Here is a 26,616-nt window from a genome sequence, read left to right on the forward strand (position 1 = left end):
GGTTTGATATAACGGCTAAAGTGGAGAGCGGCCGCACGATACTTAAAGTCCTAGATTTCAAACGTACGGACTTTAATGCAATGGGAAAGTACCTGAAGAAAGAGCTGTTAGGATGGGAGGACATAAGAGAAGTGGAAAGACAGTGGTCTAAGCTGAAAGGAGTGATAAAAATGGCTACGGACCTTTATGTGAAGAAAATCAATAAAAACAAAAGAAAAAGGAAGCCGATATGGTTCTCCAACCTAGTGGCTGAGAAAATAAAGGCGAAAGAGTTGGCGTTCATGAAATATAAAAAAACCCAAGAAGAGGAGAGCAGAAAAGACTACAGGGTGAAACTGAAAGAAGCCAAGAGAGAGATACGCTTGGCGAAGGCACAGGCGGAAGAACAAATGGCTAAAAATGTAAAAAAGGGAGATAAAAATTTTTTCAGATATATTAGTGAAAGGAGGAAGATAAAAAATGGAATTGCTAGGCTAAAAGATGCTGGGAACAAATATGTGGAGAGTGATGAGGAGAAAGCAAATGTGCTAAACAAATACTTCTGTTCTGTGTTCACAGAAGAAAATCCTGGAGAAGGACCGAGATTGTCCGGCAAAGTTACACGAGAAAATGGAGTAGATTCTGCGCCGTTCACGGAGGAGGGTGTTTATGGGCAACTTGAAAAACTGAAGGTGGACAAAGCGATGGGACCAGACGGGATCCATCCCAGGATACTAAGGGAACTCAGAGAGGTTCTGGCGAGTCCTATTAAAGACTTGTTCAACAAATCTCTGGAGACGGGAGTGATTCCTGGGGATTGGAGGAGAGCGGATGTGGTCCCTATTCATAAAAGTGGTCACAGGGATGAAGCAGGAAACTACAGGCCGGTGAGCCTCACTTCAGTTGTTGGAAAAATAATGGAAGTGTTGCTGAAAGAAAGGATAGTGTATTTCCTTGAATCTAATGGGTTACAGGATCCGAGGCAACATGGCTTTACAAAAGGTAAATCGTGCCAAACGAACCTGATTAAATTTTTTGATTGGGTGACCAGAGAGCTGGATCGAGGACATATGCTAGATGTAATTTATTTGGATTTCAGCAAAGCCTTTGATACAGTTCCTCATAGGAGGCTGTTGAACAAACTTGAAGGGCTGAAGTTAGGACCCAAAGTGGTGAACTGGGTCAGAAACTGGCTGTCGGACAGACGCCAGAGGGTGGTGGTTAATGGAAGTCGCTCGAAGGAAGGAAAGGTGACTAGTGGAGTCCCTCAGGGTTCAGTGCTGGGGCCAATCCTGTTCAATATGTATGTAAGTGACATTGCTGAAGGGTTAGAAGGAAAAGTGTGCCTTTTTGCAGATGATACCAAGATTTGTAACAGAGTAGACACCGAAGAGGGAGTGGAAAATATGAAAAAGGATCTGCAAAAGTTAGAGGAATGGTCTAATGCCTGGCAACTAAAATTCAATGCAAAGAAATGCAGAGTAATGCATTTGGGGATTAATAATAGGAAGGAACCGTATATGCTGGGAGGAGAGAAGCTGATATGCACGGACGGGGAGAGGGACCTTGGGGTGATAGTGTCCGAAGATCTAAAGGCGAAAAAACAGTGTGACAAGGCAGTGGCTGCTGCCAGAAGGATTCTGGGCTGTATAAAGAGAGGCGTAGTCAGTAGAAGAAAGAAGGTGTTGATGCCCCTGTACAGGTCATTGGTGAGGCCCCACTTGGAGTATTGTGTTCAGTTTTGGAGACCGTATCTGGCGAAAGACGTAAGAAGACTTGAGGCGGTCCAGAGGAGGGCGACGAAAATGATAGGAGGCTTGCACCAGAAGACATATGAGGAGAGACTGGAAGCCCTGAATATGTATACCCTAGAGGAAAGGAGAGACAGGGGAGATATGATTCAGACGTTCAAATACTTAAAGGGTATTAACGTAGAACAAAATCTTTTCCAGAGAAAGGAAAATGGTAAAACCAGAGGACATAATTTGAGGTTGAGGGGTGGTAGATTCAGGGGCAATGTTAGGAAATTCTACTTTACGGAGAGGGTGGTGGATGCCTGGAATGCGCTCCCGAGAGAGGTGGTGGAGAGTAAAACTGTGACTGAGTTCAAAGAAGCGTGGGATGAACACAGAAGATTTAGAATCAGAAAATAATATTAAAGATTGAACTAGGCCAGTTACTGGGCAGACTTGTACGGTCTGTGTCTGTGTATGGCCGTTTGGAGGAGGATGGGCAGGGGAGGGCTTCAATGGCTGGGAGGGTGTAGATGGGCTGGAGTAAGTCTTAACAGAGATTTCGGCAGTTGGAACCCAAGCACAGTACCGGGTAAAGCTTTGGATTCTCGCCCAGAAATAGCTAAGAAGAAAAAAAAAAAAAAAAAAAAAAATTTTAAATTGAATCAGGTTGGGCAGACTGGATGGACCATTCGGGTCTTTATCTGCCATCATCTACTATGTTACTATGTGCCATCTTTTTGTCCACTTCAGTTCTGCCTTTGCCTTGTCTCCTCCCCCTAAAGCTCCCAATTGGGTCTTCTCCCTTCTCTTTCACCCATAGCAACAATCGCCGGCAGGGCCTTTGGGTCCCCAGCCCACGGGGATAGTAGGCGGAGAGCAGCAGATGTTGCTGCCTCCACAGTCCGAGCCCACCAACGGTGGCGGAGGCGAAGGACCTTGGCCATTGCATTACACTATTCCGGGTATCCTATACTACATCCAGCACGAATGGGCCTGCTTTGAGATGGAGAGAGCGCACTGGGAGGTGGAGAGGGCTGAGCTACAGGTACTGACACCGAGCGGGCAGGCAAAGTTTCAGAACCTGGCTTGGCGTGCAGGCTTCCTCTGGGGATCGCCATTTTGGCCCGTACTGTGGCGTCCGGCTGAGCCCCCTCTACCCCCGGAGGCGTAAAGAGAGCCTCTTTGCGGCTGGCTGCTTATTTTGTACGTGTGTGTGTGTGTCTGTGTGTGTAATGTGTTTGCTGATGTCCTTAACTGGTTCTCCATGCCATGGGTGGGTTGGATATCGAAGTGCTGTGTTTACTCATTCACACTACCAAATAAAGCCCCACGTGTTTTCTTTCTTGCCTAAGGTGCTCGCTATGTTGGTGACATAACTGTTTTTTATTCAGATCAAAAACATTGATTACACTGCACAACAATTTTTTGGTTAAGTCTTGATTCCTGAAAAGTTTTTGGTGATTATGACAGGTACCAACTTGGTATGCTCAAATATGGTTTTGGTTTTACTGCATCACGTAAGAACTATGAGAAATAGACATTTTTATGTTTACTGACAATAAAATATATAGTCAAGTTTACGTTTCGCACAAGCGACTAAATGAAACAGAATTAAAAGTGTTTTGCTCCCGAGTTTCTTTTATATTCAGTGTCTGGTGCATCACGTTGTAGCATCCAACAATAGTCGGCAAGCATTGACGGATTCCAATTGCCCTGGTATCGTTTCTCCATCGTAGCTATGTCTTGATGAAACCTTTCACCGTGCTCGTCACTCACAGCACCGAGATTTGCGGGGAAGAAGTCCAAGTGTGAATGGAGGAAATGAATCTTGAGTGACATATTGCACTTCATTCTCTTGTATGCTTTGAGAAGTTTGTCTACCAGCTGAATGTAGTTTGGGGCTCTGTAATTGCCCAGAAAATTGTCAACAACGTCTTTCAAGGCTTTCCAGCCAATTTTTTCCGGCCCAACTAACAGATCTTCAAATCGCTTGTCACTCATAACATGTCTGATCTGGGGGCCAACAAAAATACCCTCTTTGATCTTGGCATCAGTTATTCTTGGGAACATCTGTCTTAAATAACGAAAACCTTCCCCTTCCTTGTTCATTGCTTTCACAAAATTCTTCATGAGTCCCAGTTTAATGTGAAGAGGAGGCAAAAATATCTTTGTCGGGTCAACAAGCGATTCATGTGCTACATTTTTCTGTCCTGGAACTAACTTTTTACGGAGTGGCCAGTTCTTTCTAGAATAGTGCGACTCTCTGTCTCGGCTGTCCCATTCGCAGATGAAACAGCAGTACTTTGTATAGCCAAGCTGCAGTCCTAGTAACAGAGCAACGACTTTGAGGTCTCCACAGATATTCCAGTTATACCTGGTATACTGGACATACTTTAGTAACATTTCCATATTCTCATATGTTTCTTTCATATGTGCTGCATAGCCAACAGGTACTGAAGGATAAACGTTGCCATTGTGCAACAGAACAGCTTTCAGGCTTAACATTGACGAATCAATGAAAAGACGCCACTCTTCCGGGTTGTGATCACAACCAAAGACCGAGAACAATCCTTCAATGTCACAACAGAAACAGAGACTGTCGACTTGTGCAAAAAATTTGGTTATATCATGATGCCGGTCTCGAAACACAGAAATTTTCGTACCTGGTGATAGCAAACACCATTCCTGCAGTCTCGAACCTAGCAGCTCAGCTTTTGCTTTTGACAGACCCAAATCTCTGACCAAATCGTTCAATTCGGACTGTGTTATCAGATGTGGATCGCCTGATGAGGATGGTTCAAAATCCGGGTCAATGTCACTGTTAGAACCCTGCACTGCAGTTTCTTCATCTGGTTCGTCTAAGGTCCAATCCTCTGGTGGTTTCGGAACTGGAAGACTGTCATCATGTGGCATGGGTCTCATTGCTGAAGGCAGATTAGGATATTCAATTGACTTCTTGTTTTTGGCAGAGAAACCAGACACATTAGTCAAACAGAAATAACAGTCCGTCACATGGTCTTTCTGTTCTCGCCATATCATCGGAACAGCAAATGGCATCGTCTTTCGAGTACCTCTGAGCCAGGCTCTCAGACTAACAGCACATGTCGCACAGCAAATGTGAGGCGCCCATTGCTTGTCTTGATCACCTATTTTGCAGCCAAAATACAGATGATAGGCTTTCTTTACAAGGGCAGTCATCGAACGTCTCTGAGGCGTAAGTGTATATTCCCCACAGATATAGCAGAATGTGTCGCGGCTGTTACGACACCGACGAGACATATTGCCCGACACCAAAACGTCTATAGCATCAAGCTTACTTACTGTTATATTGCTACAGCTACTATACTACTATACTTTACTATACTGATACTATATACACACACGGACTATCTATATTAACCAAATGAGCAGGATCGGTGTATGGAAGCCACCATTATAGCATGGTGAGACAGCGCAAGCTCGTTCAGACCTGCCCAGACATGCCCAGGATGTCATCTTCCATAAAACAGCTTCCAACCTGGCTAGATTTTATGCATGGACATACCCAGGCGGCACAAACCGTTGTTGATAAGACACTTATGGGAGAAAAAATTGTTTGCATCCAAATATAAGAAAAAATCACGACAAAATTGAAGATTTCTCTGAAATGGTACGTGATGGGTAATTTTTGATGTAATATTCATGATCAGCACCCAAAATTCTATAAGAAACACCCAGCAGTGTTCAGGAAGCAAAAACTTTGTTGTGCAGTGTTATAGGCTTTTGAAAGGGTGTGTCAGCACACCTCGTTTTTACTACTGTCAGTTAAGACAAATTATATGGCTAAGAAGATTCTTGTTCCTTGCCAATGTATTGGTGCCTTATTTTAGGACCACTACACTGATCTTACTGTAACTATTTTAACTGCTAAACTTTTCGTGTTTAATTTATCCAGGGTGTTTTTCTGGGGCCTTGAGAGTATGAGGTAGTGGTTTTTACCGTTTTAAGCCTATGGGAAAATATTTATGTCTGGGTCTTATTGTGTTGCTTTCAAAGGTATTTACTTTTTAATCGATGTCCTTGTTGCTCTTCTTAATATCCTAAAATTAGGAGTCAGTCCTTTCTCTTAGTGTGTTAACTTAGTATTTACCACGTGGTAAGTGTATATGTACGGGAGTCCCAACATATTTTCCCATACAGTTCCTGCATGGTTAAGTTTACTGGTGATGCAGTTGCACTTATTGTTGCTGTGCTATTTACAACAGTGTCAGAGCTACTGCAGTGCACAGTCCCCACCCATTTCCCACCCCATTACAGGCTGTGTAGTTAGAAACCTTAGTCTTAATTTCCAGTTTTCCAAGGCTACTAATATGCTAGGATATTTCTAATGAAAATGCATGATAGACATTTATGTATAATGGAGGTAGTACGCATGCAAATTTGTCATTCATATTCATTAGGGATACCCTGATAACTCTATCCCTTGGCAGTCCAACAGAGTGAATACCAAGGAACTATGGTAATGTGAATAACCAGGTGATGATTATTACTATTCTGTGCCCTAACTGAGTCTAGCCTCACCTGCATACGTTCTGATTTAGCAGGAACTTGTCTGACTTTGTCTTGAAACCCTGGAGGGTGTTTTCCCCTATAACAGCCTCCAGAAGAGCATTCAAGATTTCTATCACTCTCTGGGTAATCCAAGATCAGCTGAACCGGCAAGACTTCACGACCTGTTTGAGGCTTGTATGGATGCTGCGGGGATGGTGATGGGGCAGTGAAGGGGACAGTGGTCCGGGGACGGGGCAGTGACTAGGACAGTGGTCCGGGGACAGGGCAGTGACGGGGACAGATTTTTTCCCCGTGTCATTCTCTACTTCCAGCCCTATATCCTCACATAAGGCATTGTCTGTTTTGAGGCATAGGCAAAGTCTCCTCAACCTCGCACGAGACCTGCTTCCAGGCAGCACTCTCATCGCCGGACAAGGCCCTCCTCAAGGCACTCATCGAGGTGCAGGTCCTCCTACAGAGAGAAGCCCTCATCATCCAAGCCTTCTAGCTCTTCGAGGCCTCCAACTCCTCTATCCAGGAGACCAATAACAGAACCTGAGGGCTCCGCTTCTCCCAGTGCCTCGTCCCAGTCTGCTTATTTGCTGGGATATCAATACTCCAGAGAGGCCTCGCCTTCGTTTTCCACTCGAAGCGCCTCGAGGTCATCGAGTCTCTCTCGAGGCCATCCTCTTGCGGATCAATTGTCCTTTTCCTCCTTCCTCCATCAAATGTCTGAGGACTTGGATCTTAAATTGGACTCTGGTTCTAAGTACTCTAAGGAGTATTTAGAGGAAATGAGTTTGCCTCGGCCTCCTGCGGAGTCTCTCAAACTTCCTCTTAACAGGCTTCTTTCTCAAATTTTCAAAGGAAACCTGAAGACTCCTTATGCTGTTCCAGGCAAGTTGGGATTGCATTAAGGAAAAGGAGGAGCCTTTTCTCTGCTCCTATCACTGAGGTGTTAGCCTACCTCCAAGCTGGCCTTGACAAGGGACTTACAGTGGTATCCCTCAGAGTCCAAGTGGCAGGACTCTCTTGTTTCAGGGCTTGAGGCCGAAAGGCTTTATTGGAGTCTCATCTGGACATAGCCAGATTCCTAAAGGAAGCATTGCGTCTCAGACCCTCGATAGATACCCATTCTCTACATGGAACCTTATTGTGGTTTTGCAAGGCCTCAGCCACTAAAGGAAGCGTCCTTAATAGATCTGATGCACAAGACTATCTTTCTTGTGCCCATTACCTAAGCAAGAAGAGTCTCGGAGTTCTGGACTCTTTCTTGCAGAGTGCCTTTCCTCAAATTCACAAATGCCAGAGTTTTTGTTCCATCCCTTTTGCTGAAGGTTGTTTTGGCTTTCCATGTCAATCAACTTGTGGTTGCTCTGATATCTTGAGGGTTACCAATGAAAATGTCAGAATAGATGCAGCGCACTGATCTCCAAGGCCACAATCTCCGGATGGATCCATAGGGCCATTTCATCAGCATATATTGCTTATGGAAATGGCGCCAGTTTCTGTAAAAGCACATTCCACTAGAAGCATAGCTTCTTCATGGGCAGAAGCTTGGGTGGTCTCCCTCCGAGGAGATTTGTAGGGCAGTGACTTGGTCCACTCTACATACATTTTCCATGTTTTACAGAGTGGATGTAGCAGCAAGAGGTGCAGTAGTCCCAGGATTTCTGGGACTGATTTTGTACGTCTAGAATGATACAACTATTGCACTAGATAAGGAGATTAGGTTCTTACATTGTTAATATCTTTTCTAGTAGAGAGTAGGTAGGCGCAGGTTATAACTGACAGGGTGGGGCTTGAGGAAGGGCCCTCTGTCCCCCATGAAATAGAACTCTTACTAACCACAGATGTCAAGACTATATGTAGGCCTGGCCTGCATTTTGATTTTGATTTTCAGCCTGCTTAAGCTTTATGTAGGTCTTGCAGGGCATCAAGGCTCTGCTGGAAGAATACAGGCCTGTCGTGTATTTGAACTTGGATCATGTGAGCAAGAAGATATATGGTTCCTGATACAGAAAAGCAAGCCTGCATGTAAAAATACAGGGGCCAGGTCTTAGGAATGTACTGAACTTTTTACCTAGAACAGAGCTGACACTGAATAACACAGAAAAACAACTGACCATTCTGCCAACAACTTGCCAAATAAGGAAAGTGAGAACTACAGAAAAAAACTATGGAATTTGTATAAAAAATTGGCCATTTATGGATCAGGGCAACTATGGTAATGGGATATGATAGGACAGGGCAGATAGAATCATCTTTGAAATATGACAAGACAAGTCTTGATTGACACAAGAGTGAGAGGTGTAACCATGAGGGAAGGTTATAAAAATTGATGTATGTCTTCAGGAAGCCAGAGATGATTACTTACAGGGTAGATATTTTTGCCTTGGCATCTACCTGTATGATTTTTCTAATGATCTCTCCAATGTATACCAATTGAGACAATATATTTTGCTGTTACATTTTTATACTCTGCTTAAATAAAATATTGTCTGATTTTGGTAATACATTGCATGTCTGTGTGGTTCTTGGAGTCAGCTAGTGAGGAGCTTGGCAGCGGCTTTTCAGGCTCCAGAATGACACCTATCTCTATCAGAAAATTTAAATATAAACTGATATAGCCTAAAATCTACTATAATAAAACGCTTACCTGCATGATCCGTAGGTCCCTGGCCGACAGGAGTGCGCATGTGCGCTTAGCTGTGCCAGTGGCCGCCAGACAAATTGAAAAGCGATGGCCTCCCTGCTCTCCACTTTGTGCAGTCCTCCATCCAGGAAATACGGCCCTACCAGCCAAAGTTTATTTTAAAGTTAAAAGCCGCTGCGGTGGCTCTCTCACAAGCCGCACCTGTGTCGGAGAAGGCTTCCAACGCAGGCGGAGATCATGAGAGGAGCCGCCACGGCACCTTTAAACTTAAAAATAAACTCCGACTAGGCTTCTGACACAGGCGGAGATCACGGCACCTCTAAGCTTAAAAATAAACTCTGACTAGGACAAGTTGAACAAGTTGTGGTATGTATCGAGGCTCAAACTAATCCTGCAGGCTAGACCACGGGAAGGGAAGGGGGGGGTGGCGGCAGCAAGGGACTAAGGGAGAAGGCCAGAACACGGGAAGGGAAAGAGGGGGATAGGGGGAAATGCTGCTGCTGCTGCACTGGAACGTGGAGGGGAAGGGAAATACCGCTGCTGCTGCACAGGGAAGTGGAGGGGGAGGGAAATACTGCTGCTGTTGCTGCACAGGGAAGTGGGAAATGGAAGGGGAGGGAATACTGCTGCGACTGCTGCACAGGGAAGTAGGGGGAGGGAAATGCTGCTGCACAGGGAAATGGAGGGGAGGGAATGCTGCTATGGCTGCTGCATAGGGAAGTGGGGGAAAGAAATGCTGCTGCTGCATAGGGGGCAGGGAGAGAGACAGATAGAAAGACAGACAGCGGGAGGGAGGGAGACAGAAAGAAAGGAAGAAAGACACAGGGGCAGGGAGAGAGACAGAAAGACAGACAGACAAAGGGGGCCAGAGAGAGAGACAGAAAGAAAGACAGCGGGAGGGAGAGAGACCGAAAGAAAGAGACAGACATATATTCTAGCACCCGTTAATGTAACGGGCTTAAAGACTAGTATTGCTATAACACTTTGGAGTTATACTTGTTCTACATTAATGTTTCTGTTTTGATTGTTTAAGGGAAATGTTTAATGTTTATTATGATTTCAGAGCAGAATGGCATTCCAGTTTGCGGGGTACCCCTCCTTCATATGTTTCTCTATGTCTCTGTCACCTGCTTTGGTACAAACTGAAGGGGACAGCAGAGCCCTCTAGTAAGGAGGAATGATTTAAAAGCTAGAGTGGATTCCTCCAGCATGGCTCGCGAGCACTAGAATAATACCTGTCCATCCAGAATGACATGCCTGTCTACTAGAAAAAATATTAGCAAGGTAAGAACCTAATCTCTTTTTAACATTGTGCTTTTCAATCTTATCCTGGTAGGCACACCTAGCCAGTTGGTTTCAGGATTAGTACTACATAGAAACATGAAGGCAGATAAAGGCCAAATGGCCCATCTAGTCTGCCCATCCGCATTAACCATTATCTACGAATATGCATGAGAGAGATTTGCATGCAGTGGGTCTTTAAAATAAGCATATTTATGTGGTAATCCTGAAAACTTGACTAGCTAGGTGTGCCTACCAGGATAAGATTGAAAAGCACAATGTTAAAAAGAGATTAGGTTCTTACCTTGCTAATATTTTTTCTAGTAGATAGGCATGTCATTCTGGATGGACAGGTATTCTGGATAGCTAGGCTTGGGAAGCATTCTTTTAACCACAAAGCTGCGGCTCCATGTTTTTTAATATGTTTCTCCTGTATAATTTTTTCTTTTTTTTTCCTTCATTTTTATTTTAAAAAATCACTAATGTTTTGTTTAAAATGATTTATGTTCTATAATCCAGGTCAGGGTCCCAAGTTTGTAAAGATTTTTATCAATCTTCCTCGCTCAATTGATTTTGATGAGGCCATGAGAAGTGAACCAACCCAAGCTGTGGAACTAACGGAAGACGATATCAAAGAGGATGGAATTGTTCAGCTGCGCTATGTCAAATTTCAAAATGTTAATAGTGTAACTGTAAGTTAAAACTGATTTTATCAGTCATACATCAATGCATAATGCATAGAATATTAATTCTCAATCCAAATGATTAAATGTAATCCTTATCTTTTGAGAAATTTACCAGTGTGATCTACTTTGAATTTCTCCCATTAATACTGTTTCTAGACAATAGCATCTCTTCCATTTGGTGGGTAACAATTATAACTTAAAAAATAGATTTCACTCTTTCACCATGTACCTACCGTATTTTCACGCATATAACGCGCGCGTTATACACAATTTTTACAAACCGTGCATAACCTTGCGCGTTATACGCGTGAGCGAGTTGTACAAATTTTTTTTTACATAGTTCCCCCCCCCCGACGTCCGATTCACACACCCCCCGCAGGACCGCTCGCACCCCCACCCCGAAGGACCGCTCGCACGCACCCGCATCCCCACCCCGAAGGACCGCTCGCACGCACTCCCACCCGCACCCCCACCCTGAAGGACCGCTCGCACCCCCACAGCCTCCCGACCCCCCCCATCATGTAGAAGCTCCTACCGGTGTCCTGCTGCTTCCTCTTGGCGGTCCCGACTCCCCGACACAATCAGGGACTTGGGGTCCTCCTGGCCCGATATTGTCGGGGAGTTGAGGAGTCGGCGGGGCAAGAGGGCTTGGGCTCCCTTTTGTCCCGATCGTGTTGGGGAGTCTGGGGGGGGGCAAGAGGGCTTGAGCTCCCTCTTGCCCCGATCGTGTCGGGGGTGCCGTGGTTGGCTGGGGCAAGAGGGCTTGAGCTCCCTCTTGCCCCAATCGTGTCGGGGAGTCGGGACCGCCAAGAGGAAGCAGCAGGACACCGGTAGGAGCTTCTGCATGATGGGGGAGGGTCGGGAGGCTGTGGGGGTGCGAGCGGTCCTTCAGGGTGGGGGTGCGGGTGCGGGTGGGAGTGCATGCGAGCGGTCCTTCGGGGTGGGGGTGCGGGTGCGTGCGAGCGGTCCTTCGGGGTGGGGGTGCGAGCGGTCCTGCGGGGGGGGTGAATAGGACGTCGGGGGGGGCATCAGGCTTTCAGGGTGGGGACAGGACTTCAAGGGGGAGAGGAGAGTCGGGGCGGGCTAAAGAAGAGTCGGGGTGGCCAGAGGAGAGTCAGGGCAGGCGAAAGGAGAGTCGGGCGGTGACGGGAGAGTCGGGCTGCATGCGCAGTATACGGGTGTGCGCGGTATACAAAAATTTTTTTACATATATTTCGGTTTCCCGCGCGCTATACCCGTGTGCGCGTTTTACACGGATGCGCGTTATCTACGTGAAAATATGGTATTTGCTGTATTTTATATTTAAATTTGTGATTTGTATAGGTAAAAGTATCCATACAAGCCAGAGTGAATATGCTGGTCTAGGAGATTGCCAGTTCACCACAAAAATTCATTTGCCGTACAAAGGTGCCTTAGTCTGGACCATAGATGACGGAACGCTTTTTTGTTTGAGGGGGGCCTCAAAAAGCTTTGCCCATAGGGCTCTTTGCACCAGTGGTTTGATAGCTTGTGCTTGCCTGTAGAGCCCTAATCAGTACTCTGTTCACAGCTTGTAGTTTTGGCTTTTGACTCGGGCATCATAGCAGAGTTTATTGCTTAATAAGCAGCATTTTTGTTTTTCAGCTGTCTCCTGAGCTGCTTGATAAGCAGCATTCAGTTGCTTCTTGAGATTCTGAATGCATTTGTGATGGTTTCCTGATGAGTGGCCATCTGGTGTGACCCCAAAACATACATCCGAAGGTAGTCTAGTTTCTCGGCCAAACATAAGATAATAAGGGAAATACCCTGTGGCATCATTCTTTGTGTAGTTGTAAGCATGTACCAATCTGCATACATGTTGACTCCATTGTTTCTTGTTTGGGTTTAAAGTGCCCCACATGTTTAACAAAGTTCTATTAAATCTTTCTGGTTGTGGATTTCCCTGTTGGTGGTACGGTGTGGTATGTGACTTTTTGATGCCACAAACTGCACATTTCTTTGATTGATCAAGGTAGAGATTTTGAAAGCTGGTTAGAGTAGATTCTGTTGGGAAATCCATAGTGTACAAAATATTTCTTCTTAGCACTTTTGCAAATGTGTCTGCTCATTGATTTTTAGTAGGGTAGGCTTGGGCATATTGGGTAAAATGATCAGTGGCCACTAAAATATTACCAATATTTTGGTTATCATTTTCCAGACCAGCTCAGTTCCACAGCAGAGGGTAGATCTGTAGGATCTGGAAGTCCAATCTGAGACAAACTGGGAAGATGGGGAGTTGGGCTCGATGCCCCTGCTCTCCCAAAAGGACTCCGCAAGCTGGGAGGAGTCTGGATCTCAGGCGAGCATTCATAACCAGGAGTCTGTGGCAGCCCTAGACCAAGGAAAGGACCCAACACTGTGTAGACTTTTAAAACTGTCAGATTTAATGGCAGTCTTCATGGTTTTCCTGCGGGAGTTAGGTTTGGATGTCCACAACTCAAACTTCTCTGTTAAGCAGTTCTAAAACCCAGTCCACATATTTTCCTTTACATCCAGAGATTACCATGATGCTGACAGAGCATTGGGATGCACCGGAGGGCCCTTTAAGGGGGTTCCAGGGCTATGTCTAAATTATATCCAATTGGCTTCGAGTTTTCAGCAGCTTTTTGCACAGCCTAAGGTGGATTCCTTGGTAGTGCACATTACTAAGCATACTTCGCTTCCTAGTGAAGGCAGAGTGATCTTGATGCACAAGATTGGAGGATAGATTTTGTTCTCAAGAGGCAGTTCGAGGCTTTAGCCTTGGGTCTTAAGGCAGCAACTGTGGCCTCATATGTGGTGCTAACTTGCCACAAGATGTTGCTCCGGTTGTGGAGGAGGGCGCTTTACCCCAAGTGTTGCTTTTGGGGGTGGTCTATATAGCTGATGCTCTATACCATTGGTTCCCATCCCTGTTCTGAAGGACCAACATAAGATTTTCAGGATAGCCCTCATGAATATGCCTGAGGCAGATTTGCATGACTGTCACCTCCATTATATACAAATCTCTCTCATCCATATTCATTAGGGCTATCCCAAAAACCCGACTGGCTGGTGGTCCTCCAGGACAGGGTTGGGAACCACTGCTCTATACGATATATTTAGAGTAAAGAGCAAAGTCTCTGCTTACTCTATATCTACCCGCAGAATACTTTGGATCGGAGAATGGGCGGGTAATTCAACATCTAAGGATACCTTAAGCAGACTATCCTTTAAAGGGCAGATGCTTTTCGGCAAAGGATTGGATGACTTACGGCCAGTGTGACAGACCAACATCCCAAGTCACTGCCTGACAGTAGGCCATAGGCAATAGGAGGGTCTGATAGGAGTTCCTTTCATAGCTACAGGAGGTCTTGCCAATCAGTAAGCTCCTCAGCACAGAGACCCTTTCATGGATTTCAGCAGAGGTTTGGAGGCTCCAAACAAGTGCAGACTTCAGGGTCCCTTTTGGCAGATTCCACCAAGAAATCCCAATGATGCCAGGCCGCTGCTCGAGCTCAAATAGGAGGGAGACTCTCAGATTTGCTCAGACCAATGGGTGCTGGACATCATTCAAGAGGGTTACAAGCTCAAATTTTGTTGTCCACTTCAGGACTTCTTTGTGGATTCCCCGGTCGGAAGGTCAGAGAAAGTGACCAAAATCTGGGCGACAGTAAAGCGTCTAATAGACATTTGTACTGTAGAGCCTGTACCAGATGCAAACTCAGGCTCAGGCAGTTACTCTGTATACTTCTTTGTGCTCAAGAAAGATTCAGATGATTGCAGACCAGTTTTTTAGATCTGAAGTTTCAGTGCATGCCTAAGAGTGCCTCGGTTCTGGATGGAAACTGTGTGTTTGGTCCTTGCCTCGATATCACCAGGGAAGTTCCCAGCCTCACCGGATTTGACAGTCTTACTTGCATATTCCTATCTTCCCGGAACACAGGGAAGATTCCACAGGTTCCTTGTGCTGGAGAGGCATTTTCAGTTCTTGGCACTACCTTTTGGATTAGTCACAGCGCCTCATACCTTTACCAAGCTAGTGGTGATGGCAGCAGCACACTTGTACCAGGCGGGGATTCAGGTGCTTCATACTTGAATGGTTGGCTAATCAGAGCCCTGTCAGAGGCAGCAGGCCACAAAGCAATGGCACAAGTAGTGCAGCTATTGCAGAACCTGGGGTGGATCATCAATTTCCAGAAGAGTCATCTGGAACCGACCCAGTCCCTAGGGTACTTGGGAATCCTCATCAAAATGGTAGAGGGCCGTGGTTTTCTTCCAGAGCCACCCAAACTGAAGCTACGGCATCAGATTCTGGACATACTGGCTATATGCCAGCCCCCCACAGCTTGGCACTACCTGCAGGTGCTGGAATTGATGGTAGCAATCATAGAAGTGGTCACTGGGAAAAAGCTCATCTATGCCCGCTTCAGACTGTTCTGTTGTCATGCTGGTCTCCGAAGCTATTACCCAGGATAGCGGAAGCACATTGCAGTTTAGTGGTGGCTCTGGGTAGAGACTCTATCCAAGGGAATGCCTTTCATCTTGGGTGATACTCATGGCAGATGCCAGTCTGTATTGCTGGGTAGGTCATTACAAGGGTAAGATGGTTCAGGGCCACTGGTTACCCTCTCAGAGAAAATGGTCAATCAACAGTTTAGAACTCGGTGCCATTCTTCTAGCACTGCATGCATTGGAAGCAAACCTGGAAAGCCAAGTGGTCAGGGTCTCTCAGACAATGCTACAGTGGTGGCTTACGTCAACAGATAGGGAGGCACAAAGAGTGCTCCGTTGAAGCTAGAAACGTAGTTTGTTGTTATGTTGTGTGGAAAATCATCTGCAGGCCATAATTACAGCTCATATAGCAGGAGTGAGCAATGTCCAAGCAGACTGTCTCGGTTGCCAAACCCTAGATTCGGGAGAGTGGTCCCAATCCCAGGGGGCGTTCAGCAGTATTGTGAAACTCTGGAGGGTGGCCAGCTTTTGATCTGATGATGTCAGCAGACAACAAGAAAGTCTCTCAGTACTTCAGCCACAGATTTGACCTGGCAAGCCCTGGCATCGATGCTCTAGTACAAACTTGTCCCACACAGGAGCTCCTATATGTTTTTCCCCTGTGGCTCCTGATAGGCCGGTTCATTTGAAGAATAATACAACATCATGATCTGGTAGTTCTTGTGGCACCAGAATGGCCTTGATGCACCTTGTATGCGGATCTAGTTTGGCTGCAGCAGGACAAGTGTCTCAGGTTGCAGCCACTTCTAGACCTTCTGTCACAGGGACCAATTGCATTGAAAAGTCCAGATAGCTTTGGACTTATGGCATGGTTCTTGAGTGTGCAGCACTAGAGCACAAAGGTTATTCAGAGGAAGTTACTACCCTCCTAAGAGCTAAAAAGCCAGGGATGATCATGGCTTATGCTAAGGCATGGAAGACATTTCAACTCTGATGTGCGGTGCAGATGATTGAGCTTTTTGAGGCCCAATTTCAGCTGTCCTGACATTTCTTCAGGATGGGCTCCAGAAAGTCCTTGCGATTGCTTCACTTAAGATACAGGTGGCAAGCCTCTCATGTTTTCACCAATGAGAAAAAAAGGGATCCTTGGCTTCTCATCCTGATATAGTCAGATTCCTCAAGGGAACATTACGTTTGCATCCTCACATGAGATGACCATTTTCAACATTAGAATTCTGTATGAACCTTTGCAGGAGGTGTTGCTAATGGGTCTCACCGTGAAGATGGTGTTTCTGGTAGCTATTACCTTGGCAAGAAGGATGTCAGAAATTTTGCAGAGTGGATGTGGCAGCACAACAGGACACAGCTTTTGGGTCCTCAGTGCTTCAAGCAGGCTCATCTACCCTGCTTGAATATGTCCCTATAGTCCAGACTACTTGTACCCTTTGCATTGGAAGGGAAGATTAGATTCTTACCTCAATAATCTTCTTTCCAGTAGACGGTACAGTAGTATGGATGGCTCACTCGTCAGAGCACGCCTGCTTAAGGTCTCGGTTATATTGTGGAGTTCCTGATGCTTGTCTTGGGTAGCTAAGAGGTAAAGAAATGCTGATGGGATGCCCACCTAGCAGAGATGGGATGCCCATCTAGTAGAGATGAAGAGTGATAAAAATAGTTCACTATCAAAAGCTTATAAGAAGCAAGAAATGCTGTATAAAGGTTAATACTGGTTGCACACAGGTTTTGTGAGTTATGTTCCACCTTGGTTATGGTAAGTTTCCATTTGATTAATTACTTATTTTGATTGCAGAGCAGAGGAAATTTGACATTGTTGAGGAGTTCTCCATGTCCTTCTCGTTATTTGTCCTGTTTAGAAGTTATCCATTGCTTTGGTACAAACTGAGAGAGAAGGGCACTGTCTAGTAGTTCAAGAAGGCGGAGCTGAATAATCTGTTTGATGCCTTCTGCAAGGTTCCTGCAATTGGGAGGATAAAACCTATAGTCCAAACTACTGTACCCATCTACTGGAAAGAAGATTGTCAAGGTAAGAATCTAATCTTCCCTTCACCAAAATACTTTCATTCTCTTCATTCGCACATAGTTCTGTGCTTGTGATTCTAATTGAGGAAACCGCAATTATGAAAGAAGCAAAATTTAAGAGATTCCTTTTTGATCTGCATTATATTCATCATTTGCCTCTCCCTTTCAGAATTATAGAGTTGGCTACAAAGTGTTGGTCACTGCTGTGCAAGACCTGGGTTTATGTCCTCTGTGTGGCTAGATTTATAAAAGAAATTTGGATTCTAGGGCAAGAGAGATGGATGAATGTTTGCTGAAGAGGCTGACCAAATTTCAGTTCCTGATTTGGCGCTGAAATTGGCCTGAAATACAGGTTTAGGTTTCAGCCAAAAAGCCAGTGCATTTTTGGCTGAAACTGAAACTTCACACTCTCTCAACAGAAAACTGTCCTACTAGGCTGCCCACCAACCCTGCCCTCACCTTTAGTCCCTCCCCAGGCCTGAGTTTGAAATAACTGGTGTCTAGTGGATTGTATTGAGCAGGAGCAATCCTGAGTCATTCCTGCCCCTGCCTGCCATGTAGCCAGAAGGGCAGCCATGGCTTCCCACTTCAGCTTCTCAAGACTGTGCAGAAGGTTGCAGCTGCTATTTTGGAACTGGAACAGAATGCTAGGAATGGTAAAGAAGGGGATCACGAACAGATGGGAGAAGGTTATCATGCCGCTGTATCAGGCCATGGTGTGCCCTCACCTGGAGTACTGCGTCCAGCACTGGTCGCTGTACATGAAGAAGGGCGCGGTACTACTTGAAAGGGTCCAGAGAAGAGCGACTAAAATGGTTAAGGGGCTGGAGGAGTTGCCGTACAGTGAAAGATTAGAGAAACTGGGCCTTTTCTCCCTCGAACAGAGGAGATTGAGAGGGGACATGATTGAAACATTCAAGGTACTGAAGGGAATAGACTTATTAGATAAGGATAGGTAGTTCACCCTCTCCAAGATAGGGAGAACGAAAGGGCACTCTCTAAAGTTGAAAGGGGATAGATTCCGTACAAACATAAGGAAGTTCTTCTTCACCCAGAGAGTGATGGAAAACTGGAACGCTCTTCCAGAGCCTGTCATAGGGGAAAACACCCTCCAGGGATTCAAGACAAAGTTAGACAAGTTCCTGCTGAACCGGAACATACGCAGATAGGGCTAGTCTCAGTTGGGGCGCTCGTCTTTGACCAGAGGGCCGCTGCGTGAGCGGACTGCTGGGCATGATGGACCACTGGTCTGACCCAGCATCGGCAATTCTTATGTTCTTATGTTAGTCTCCAGTTGCTCCTGCTTATGCCATTTCCAGTCTCAATAAGGCGGCTTCAACCTCCTGTGGCAGTCTCAGTTGCCATTTTGACTATGCAGTGGGCCGGGGCAGGAGCAACTTGGTATTGCTCCTGCTCTGTAGAGGCACTAAGACCACCATAGATTTTAGAATGTGGGCCTTTGGGTAGGAGTATGGCAGAACTGGTGGGTGGCCTGAGGGGGGTGGATTTTCAGTTGGGAAGAGGAGGTGGTATGGTTTTGTTTTCAGCTTCAGTTATGGCCAAAACCGAGTGGCAAATTATGGCCACAGATACAGTTTTGACCGAAACTGAAAGCCCCAGTTTTTCAGTTATCGCTTTGCTTGCTGTGTAACTGGTATAAAGTATCAGACTCAAAATAGGGATTTTTGGACTTAGAAATAGAAATCATTTTTGAAAGGACTTTTACTTTGAGATTTTAGTTAAAGGAAGAACATTTTGTTCAGTTAAAAAAAATAAAAATAAAAACAACAAAACTTAAGACCATGTATAATGACTACTATTCCATTTCTTAAAGCTATTTATCCAGTCAAATCAAGGTGATGAAGAAACAACGAAAATTATATATTTTACGTTTATTGGAACTCCAGTTCAAGCCACAAATATGAATGACTTTAAGAGAGTAAGTGATTTTTGCACCATGTCAATTTTTACTAATTTTCTCTGCCTCAAAGGATGAATGACCGCATTGTACTAAACGTCAAATCTAAGATGCTACTTATTCATTATTTCCCTCCCTAAACATTCCTTAATTTATAAAGTTTTGTGCATGAGATTTTTAAACTTTATATTATAGCAGCATTTTTAGCTCTGATAATCGTATCTTAAGGATTTTCTATTTGTATACTTTAGTACGAAACTGAAGACAGACATCAAGCTAATTGTAACCCTAAAGTATTCAAAGTGTGCTTCCATGTGTAGCAAGCTCTTTTCCTTTTGATCGTTTAAACTTTTAAATGTTAGTCATCCCATCAAGTTTGTTTATAACCAGTTAGTGAAGATGCGATGCTAGTGCAAAATTTATCCTGGAGCACTGGAGTAAATATTGTACTTACTATCTGTGACTGAAAAAAAAAAATCCACTACTGGGAGCGCTTTTTTTATCAGCTTTCTAAAAAATACAATTCAAAATACATTGTTTTCACCAATCTACATAACATACTCAACACTTTAAGTGTGACAATTAGATAAATATTTTAAAAGTAATTTAAGAATAAGAAAACGAGGCTGTTCTACTAATGGGCTTTAACACACTATAACATGGGATTTTAATGCAAGACAAGCCCAGAACTAATGCTCCATCAAGAAAGGGTGTTTCCACAATTTTTTTTTCAGGTCATACATTAACATTCAGATTAATGCAAGGTATCTGCTCCTAGTAAACATGGAAGCATGAAACTATAAGCATAATAAGAGGTGGTAAACGGTTTAGCAGGACTCCAGGAAAGGAAATTAACAACTTTGTGTTAGGCAATTAGCATGTTAAGTGCTAAGCACCTTCCATGCCCATTCTTTGCTCGTGCTAAATCCACTGACAGAGAAGTTGAAAAAAATTAAATAATGTGTGGTTTGTACTTGTACTCTCACTTCTTATGTATGGTCTTTTAGTTAATGCTTGTTAACCCTTTCAGGACCATAAGGATCGTAGGCCAATTTTTGTGGTTTTGATGACATTTTTATGGTAAAAAGGACTTGCAGATGCCAAAAAATTGATTTTTTTTTGTGAAATATCATTATTTTTTTTTTTTTAAATCAAACTTCTGGCTTATGGACAGTGTGGCAAGTGAATCTTCTCGTCAATCTGGCAACGACGCTAATGAATGAATGTCGGAACCAGTTTGTTTACATAAAGGCAGTATCATATGGAATCCGTACATATCAAATTTAGAACTGTAGACTATCCCAATCAAAATTTATAGGATTTTAAAGTTATGGGACAAATATGTCCCTTGGTCCTGAAAGGGTTAACCGCATCGAACTTCACGGTGTATCGTGGTATACAAATAAGATTTTATGTTATGTTTTAACATGTGGTAACAGACAACTACTGCAAAATCTCTTAATGTGGTCTCATAGATGCTTGTTTCTGCAGGCATTCTGTATAGGTGAACCACCATTAAAATAAGCTGAGCTAAGCTAGAATTCTATAAAGATCATTCCATATGGAATGGCCTTCAAAGAATATAAGCTTAGCACACATTTTTGTGCCTAACTTTGGGCATGACCGCTTATGCCTGCCAAAGGCTGGTGTAAATGCTCACACTCAACTAATGGCAGTTAGTTGCCAAAATGACTATGGCCTAGATTCACTAAACTTACCAATCTGGATCGTTGTTGAGCAATTCTTGGCCGAGTTCTGCTGAGCGACCGATTCACAACAGATTCTACATGCAAATGATCTGATTGGACGCACACCCTATAGCGATCGAAATGCATGCGCAGAGTATCCTTGTTGGTTATTGATGCAATTTTACTCATGCGCTTGCTCTTCGTCTTTTACTTCGTAATTAGTGGATGGGATTTATTCCCGCAAAGCACAAGCGAGCTCAAAAGAAAGGGGGAGAGGTGGCCGCAGTTTACTTTTGCTGGCCCTACGAGTTGGACATTTTAAAAAAGGAATGATTTGTGACTGATGCAATGAAGCCAGATTATCGAACAAAACATGCTTTAAACCCGTGGGTTAAAACCCACGGGCTCACAATGTGCTTTTTACAGAATATATAAAAAAGGAATCCTTACGTTCATGTAAAGTTAATTTACAGTTATATTTTTAATTTTGATGGTTGTTTTATATGGGGTTGTAACCTCGATACTGATATTGTAGGGCGAAACAGGGCAGGAGAGTCGGCAAGGATAATAAGTGACAGGTCCTCAGCCGTCGCTTCTTTTCAGATCGGCAAACCCAATCAGTATTTCTTCTTCTGCTTAGTGAATCGATCGCTTCCTACTTTTGCATGACATTTGCCCTCATTTGCATGTGCGGATCAGATTGGGTAGGAGATTGATCGGGCAGCAATTTAGTGAATCAGATCAGGGAACAATTGCAAAACCATTGTTGGAACAGGATCAGAAGGTTTAGTGAATCTAGCCCTATGTGCCTATATCCTGGAAATGCTCCTGACTGCCAATGCCCCTTTTTGGAGTTAACGCACAAGTTATAAAATAGGGGTGTAGGGCAGTGCTGTAGATAACTACTAAAGACTACCTAATTAGTACTTGTTAATACCAATAATTATCACCTATTTAGCCAATTAATTTACACATAGATCTGCTATGCACAGCCAGAATTGCACATCTAACTTTGGGCGACCTATACAGAATTCGGGGGTAAGTGCTTAACACCCTTTTTATAGATGGCCCCCAAATAGTATTACTTGCATAAGCCTTCACATCCCTTGACTTAGGCCCAGATTCATTAAAGATATTGATTCAATCTCTGTTGGCTGACTCCTGGCCGATTTTGAAACAGCGATTGATTCACTATCTTTTTTGCATGCAAATGATTTGCACGGAGGTGCAAATCATATGCATTCAAACTCCTGACTCAATCAGTCAGAGATTGAGTCAGGGCAGAGCCCTGACAGTAGTGACAGGAGAAGCAGCCTCCTGTCACTGCTGTCAGGGATTCTGCCGGTGGGGGGGGGGGGGGTCATTTTTATTTAATGCTAGAGATATTTTGCATGTATTACACACGCAAAATATCTTGCCAAAATAAAAGCCTTCCCCCCCTGACAGTGCCCCCTCCCCCCAACTCCCCCAAAATGGCAGGAGGGATGCCAACTCCTTCCTGCTGTCAGAACACCACCACCATCAACCCATGCCCACCTCTCTCTCCTGTACTTTTTAAAAAAGTTTTGTCCTCCAGCGATGTGAGCAGGAGGAACTGCAAAGTCCTCCTGCTCCTCCACTCCTATGATGCGAATGCGGGCCTTAAGCCCCGCCCCAGTGCATCATGTGATGCACAGGGAGGGGCCTAAGGCCCTGATTGGCTTAGGCGCCTCAGGCTCTTCCCTTGGGAGGGGCCTGAGCCAATCAGGGACTTCATTAGGGCTGAGTCCCTGATTGGCCATTTCATTAAAAGGAGCAGTTTATATCAATGAAGAGCAGTATGTTTTGACAATGAAAAATATACTTGGACTAGTCTTTAAGCCCGTTACATTAACAGGTGCTAGAATAGATGTATGTGGCTGTCTGTCTGTCTCTCTTTCCTTGGCCGCTTTCTGTCTCTCTTTCCTCGGCTGTCCACCACCACCCCTTGCCTGCTCCCCCTGTCCAGCAGTAGCGCTTTCTTTCTGTCTCTCTCTCTCTCTCTCCTTGGCTGCTGTCTGTCTGTCTTTGTTTATTTCTTTCTTTCTCTCTCTCCCTAACCCCTGTGTCTGTCTGTCTTTCTTTCTTTGTCTCTCTCTCTTTGGCCACTGGCTGGCTGGCTGTCTTTTTGGCCCCCCCTGTCTGTTTGTCATTCTTTCTGTCTGTGTTTCTCCCTGGCCCCTGTCTGTCTGTCTTTCTTTCTGTCTCTCCCTGGTCCCCTGCCTGCCTGCCTGTCTCTCCATGGCCCCCTTCTGTCTCACTCCCTGAGCAAACCAAGGTTGCTGCCTGCCCCCCAGTACACCCCTCCCCCCAAAGCAGCCCCCTTTCTCTCTCCCACTCCACTTCCCTGTGCAGCAGTAGCAGTCGGACGCCTCGCAGCACCTGCACCCTGTCTGCATCGTCCAAGCCGAAGGACACCCTCCTACCGTTGCTCTCGGCGGTGAACCCTCTTTCTGTTGCTCTCGCCGCCACCTATCACCACAAGCCGCCACACACGCCGCAAATAGAACACAGCCACAGAGGCACACATCACGGAGGCAGGGATCACGCCATTGTAAGTGCGCATGCATGCTTAGGGTTTTATTATAGAGGATGTGAAGACTCTTGGAAAGCACTGTAAATAATAACTAATGTCCATATTTTTGCTTACAATGTTCTGACTTACTTCCTTATGTGCACCAACTTATTTTCCTCACTTAAACAGTATCATAGTTTAATTTGATCAGACAGGATCTTAATTATAAAACTTTTACAGAAATGCCTTTTAATTTCATAATTCTGTAAGCGGTGTCTCCTATAGGAGAAATCATGTAGACCAGACTGCTTTTGTCTAGAGTTTCCTTGCTTAACCAATAACTGCTTTGAACTAGATAACTGGCCTAAATTGTTTAAAATGCTATTTAAAAAAATAAATGGCTACTTCTGTAAAATCGGCTTGCATTTTAAAGTATGATTTATTTTTCTGCTTTCTATCTCTCAGGTTGTAGGCAAGAAAGGAGAGAGCCACTAAAAGAAGCAAAAAGACACAGGAAGGCCTTACTGTAGTAAGATGGAATCTTCATTTTTCTTAAAGCCCCCTGGATAATTGCTTTATTACTCTCACTTGAGACTGTTGATCTAATTCGATTAATGCCATTATCAGTAAATCATTGCTTTTGTTAAGAAGTTTACTAGTGGTTTTACTGTAATCTGGTTACATGTATTTGTAAATAAAATTCATTACTTTTGGCAAACTGATGTCACTGGTATATTACTATCCACTTGGCTGATATATATTTCTCCCAAAGTATAGAATAAATATTTGTGCTACAGCTTTTATATATACTGTATCTATAATTGCAAAATTTATTGGCAGAAGTGGAGACCATAATGAAATGGAAACTGCAGAAATGAAAGGAGGTGTGGGCCAAGAAGCCTTCAAAAACACAGCCAGATATGGTTTTTAAAATATGGCGCCTTTAATAGTGTGATTCAAATGGAAAAATACATAGGAATCTGTTCTCATAGGCTGTAGCTGGTGACGGGACAATCGCGCGCCAGACACCAGCGCGCCAACAGTCGAGCGCTGACAATTTGGTGCAAGACACAAGCGCATTGTGGGAAAACTTAGTTTTAAAGAGCTCCGACGGGGTGTGGGAGGGGAAAATCCCCCCCCCACTTTACTGCATACTGTTCGCACTGCCGTTGGGGGTGTGGGGGGGTGCAACCCCCCACATTATAGAGAAAACGGAACTTTTCCTGAAAAAAAATCAGAAAAAGTTCAGTTTTCTCTATAATGGAGGGTTCCAACCCCCCCCCAACAGCAGCGCAAACACTATGCAGTAAAGTGGGGGGGGGGTTCCCCACTCACACCCCGCTTTGGAGCTCTTTAAAACTAAGTTTTCCCACGGCACGCTGGTATCTTGCGCTGAATTGTTGGCACACTGGTGTCTCGCACGCAACTAACTATGAACCCTGTAGCTTAGTATTGCACATAAGCAACTGGTAGTGCAGTATCAACAAACAAAATGGGTCCTAATTCTTACCAGATCACAGAAAAGTTCCAATGTGCATAGAATTAGAAAATAAACAACTTTCCTACCTCCCAGTTACCCCTCTGGCCCTTCACAAGTACAGTCTTGATTATCCAACTTCCACCCATTGTCAGATAAGTGAAAAGTTGGATAATACAGAAAACAATGCTAACCCCTCGCACAATGCATATAGAAAGGCAGTAAAAGCAGGGTCCCGGTTCCAAACCAGACTGTCTCAAATGCAAAACTTCCCTCTGTGCTATGCCGGAAAATAGAAATAGAAGTCTCACTTAACGGTGAAACGATGACATCACCGGGGGTCTGTCGGATATGCCGGATAGTCAGATTGGAGAAGGTTTGGATAATCAAGACTACTGTGTGTTGTGTAGGCATTGTATAAGCATACTCTGGGAGATCTGCTGCTTCCTTCTCTGGGTTTCCCTGACTTATTTCCCTTCTGGGGTTTTAATGAGAGAAGCAGCCTATTTTAAGGCCCCAGGGTTTTGGAATGGGCTTCCTGCAAGTCTGTGGAAGAAACATTGCTTAGGATGTTTTAAGAAAAAATTGTGTTAACTACACTTTCCATATTAAGTGCTATAGAGGCCAACCTTTTAATGTGACCCTATGAGGGAATATGTTTAAGAGGAACTGTTAATTTCCTGTAAACTCTTTTTAACACTAAAGGTACTATCGTCTCAGTACCGTAATGATCTAGAAGTCATTGCTGTTGGGGTAGTGATATCTCTTACCCAAATACTTTTCAGCATGCTAGTTGATAAACTGCTTCAAAATTTTTAAAAACTGAGTGTCAAGTCATGGCTGTTGGGAAAAACAAATATGCAGATCACTTCATACATATGCAAATGCAAAGCCACAGTAGCAATGCTGCTGCGATAAAGGCACCAAAGCCTATTAAATTCTTGTGGGCTTCGGTGCCTCTACTGCGGTAGCATCACTACTGCGGCTTTGTAAAAGGGGCCCTAAAAGAGCGATATTTCTGAACTGGTGAATGTTTTTGACAAAATAGTTTGCCAAACATGAAATATTTGGAAGCGTAACTGACAAGTAGAAGAAAAGGCTAACAAACAAGGTGTTGGTGATTACCTATTTATTAGATTAATACACTGCTTCTGTGACTACACTTCCCCCTCCCCATTTGCGGTTTCCCTAATCGTGATTTCACATAATCGTGATTTTTTTTGGGGGGGGGAGGAGGGAAAAAGAAACCCCATGTTTTTGTCTTCCCCCCAGCATCCTGGCCTAACCTGGTGGTCTAGCTGGTTTTCGGGACAGGACTATGGGAACTCCCCACAGCCATTTCCTAATGGCTATCTGCACGGGGCAGGAGTGTGGGAAGATCGCTCCTGCCCCGAAAACCAGCTAGACCACCAGGTAAAGCCGGGATGCTAGGGGGAGGCGGGGGTGGGTCAGAGCCGGATATTCGTGGTTTTTCGCCATTCGCGGTCCAGCTCTGCCCCTATCCACCATGAATAACGAGGAAGAAGTGTAGCTGTTGTTACCCTTCCTCATGCAACTGATGTAGGGAGAATACCTCTCAAAAGTTAGCCAGAAATGTCATCACAATGAAAAGGTGTCATACACAACTTTGTAGACCCTTATTTCCATATCTGCATGTGGAC

General features: G+C 44.5%; 1 protein-coding gene across 1 annotated transcript in view; it reads left to right on the forward strand.

Moving 5' to 3' along the window:
• Positions 1 to 24,196, forward strand: part of TXNL1 (thioredoxin like 1) — a 96,500-nt gene extending 72,304 nt beyond the window's left edge. Inside the window, exons 6-8 of the mRNA XM_033933943.1 lie at positions 10,702 to 10,874; positions 19,174 to 19,278; positions 23,944 to 24,196. Of these exons, the coding sequence (XP_033789834.1) occupies positions 10,702 to 10,874; positions 19,174 to 19,278; positions 23,944 to 23,973 (308 nt within the window). The 3' untranslated portion in view covers positions 23,974 to 24,196. The remainder of the gene's footprint in view (positions 1 to 10,701; positions 10,875 to 19,173; positions 19,279 to 23,943) is intronic.
• The last annotated feature ends 2,420 nt before the right edge of the window (positions 24,197 to 26,616 follow it).

The sequence above is a fragment of the Geotrypetes seraphini genome, chromosome 1 (assembly GCF_902459505.1).
Source record: "Geotrypetes seraphini chromosome 1, aGeoSer1.1, whole genome shotgun sequence".
NCBI classification, from domain to species: domain Eukaryota; kingdom Metazoa; phylum Chordata; class Amphibia; order Gymnophiona; family Dermophiidae; genus Geotrypetes; species Geotrypetes seraphini.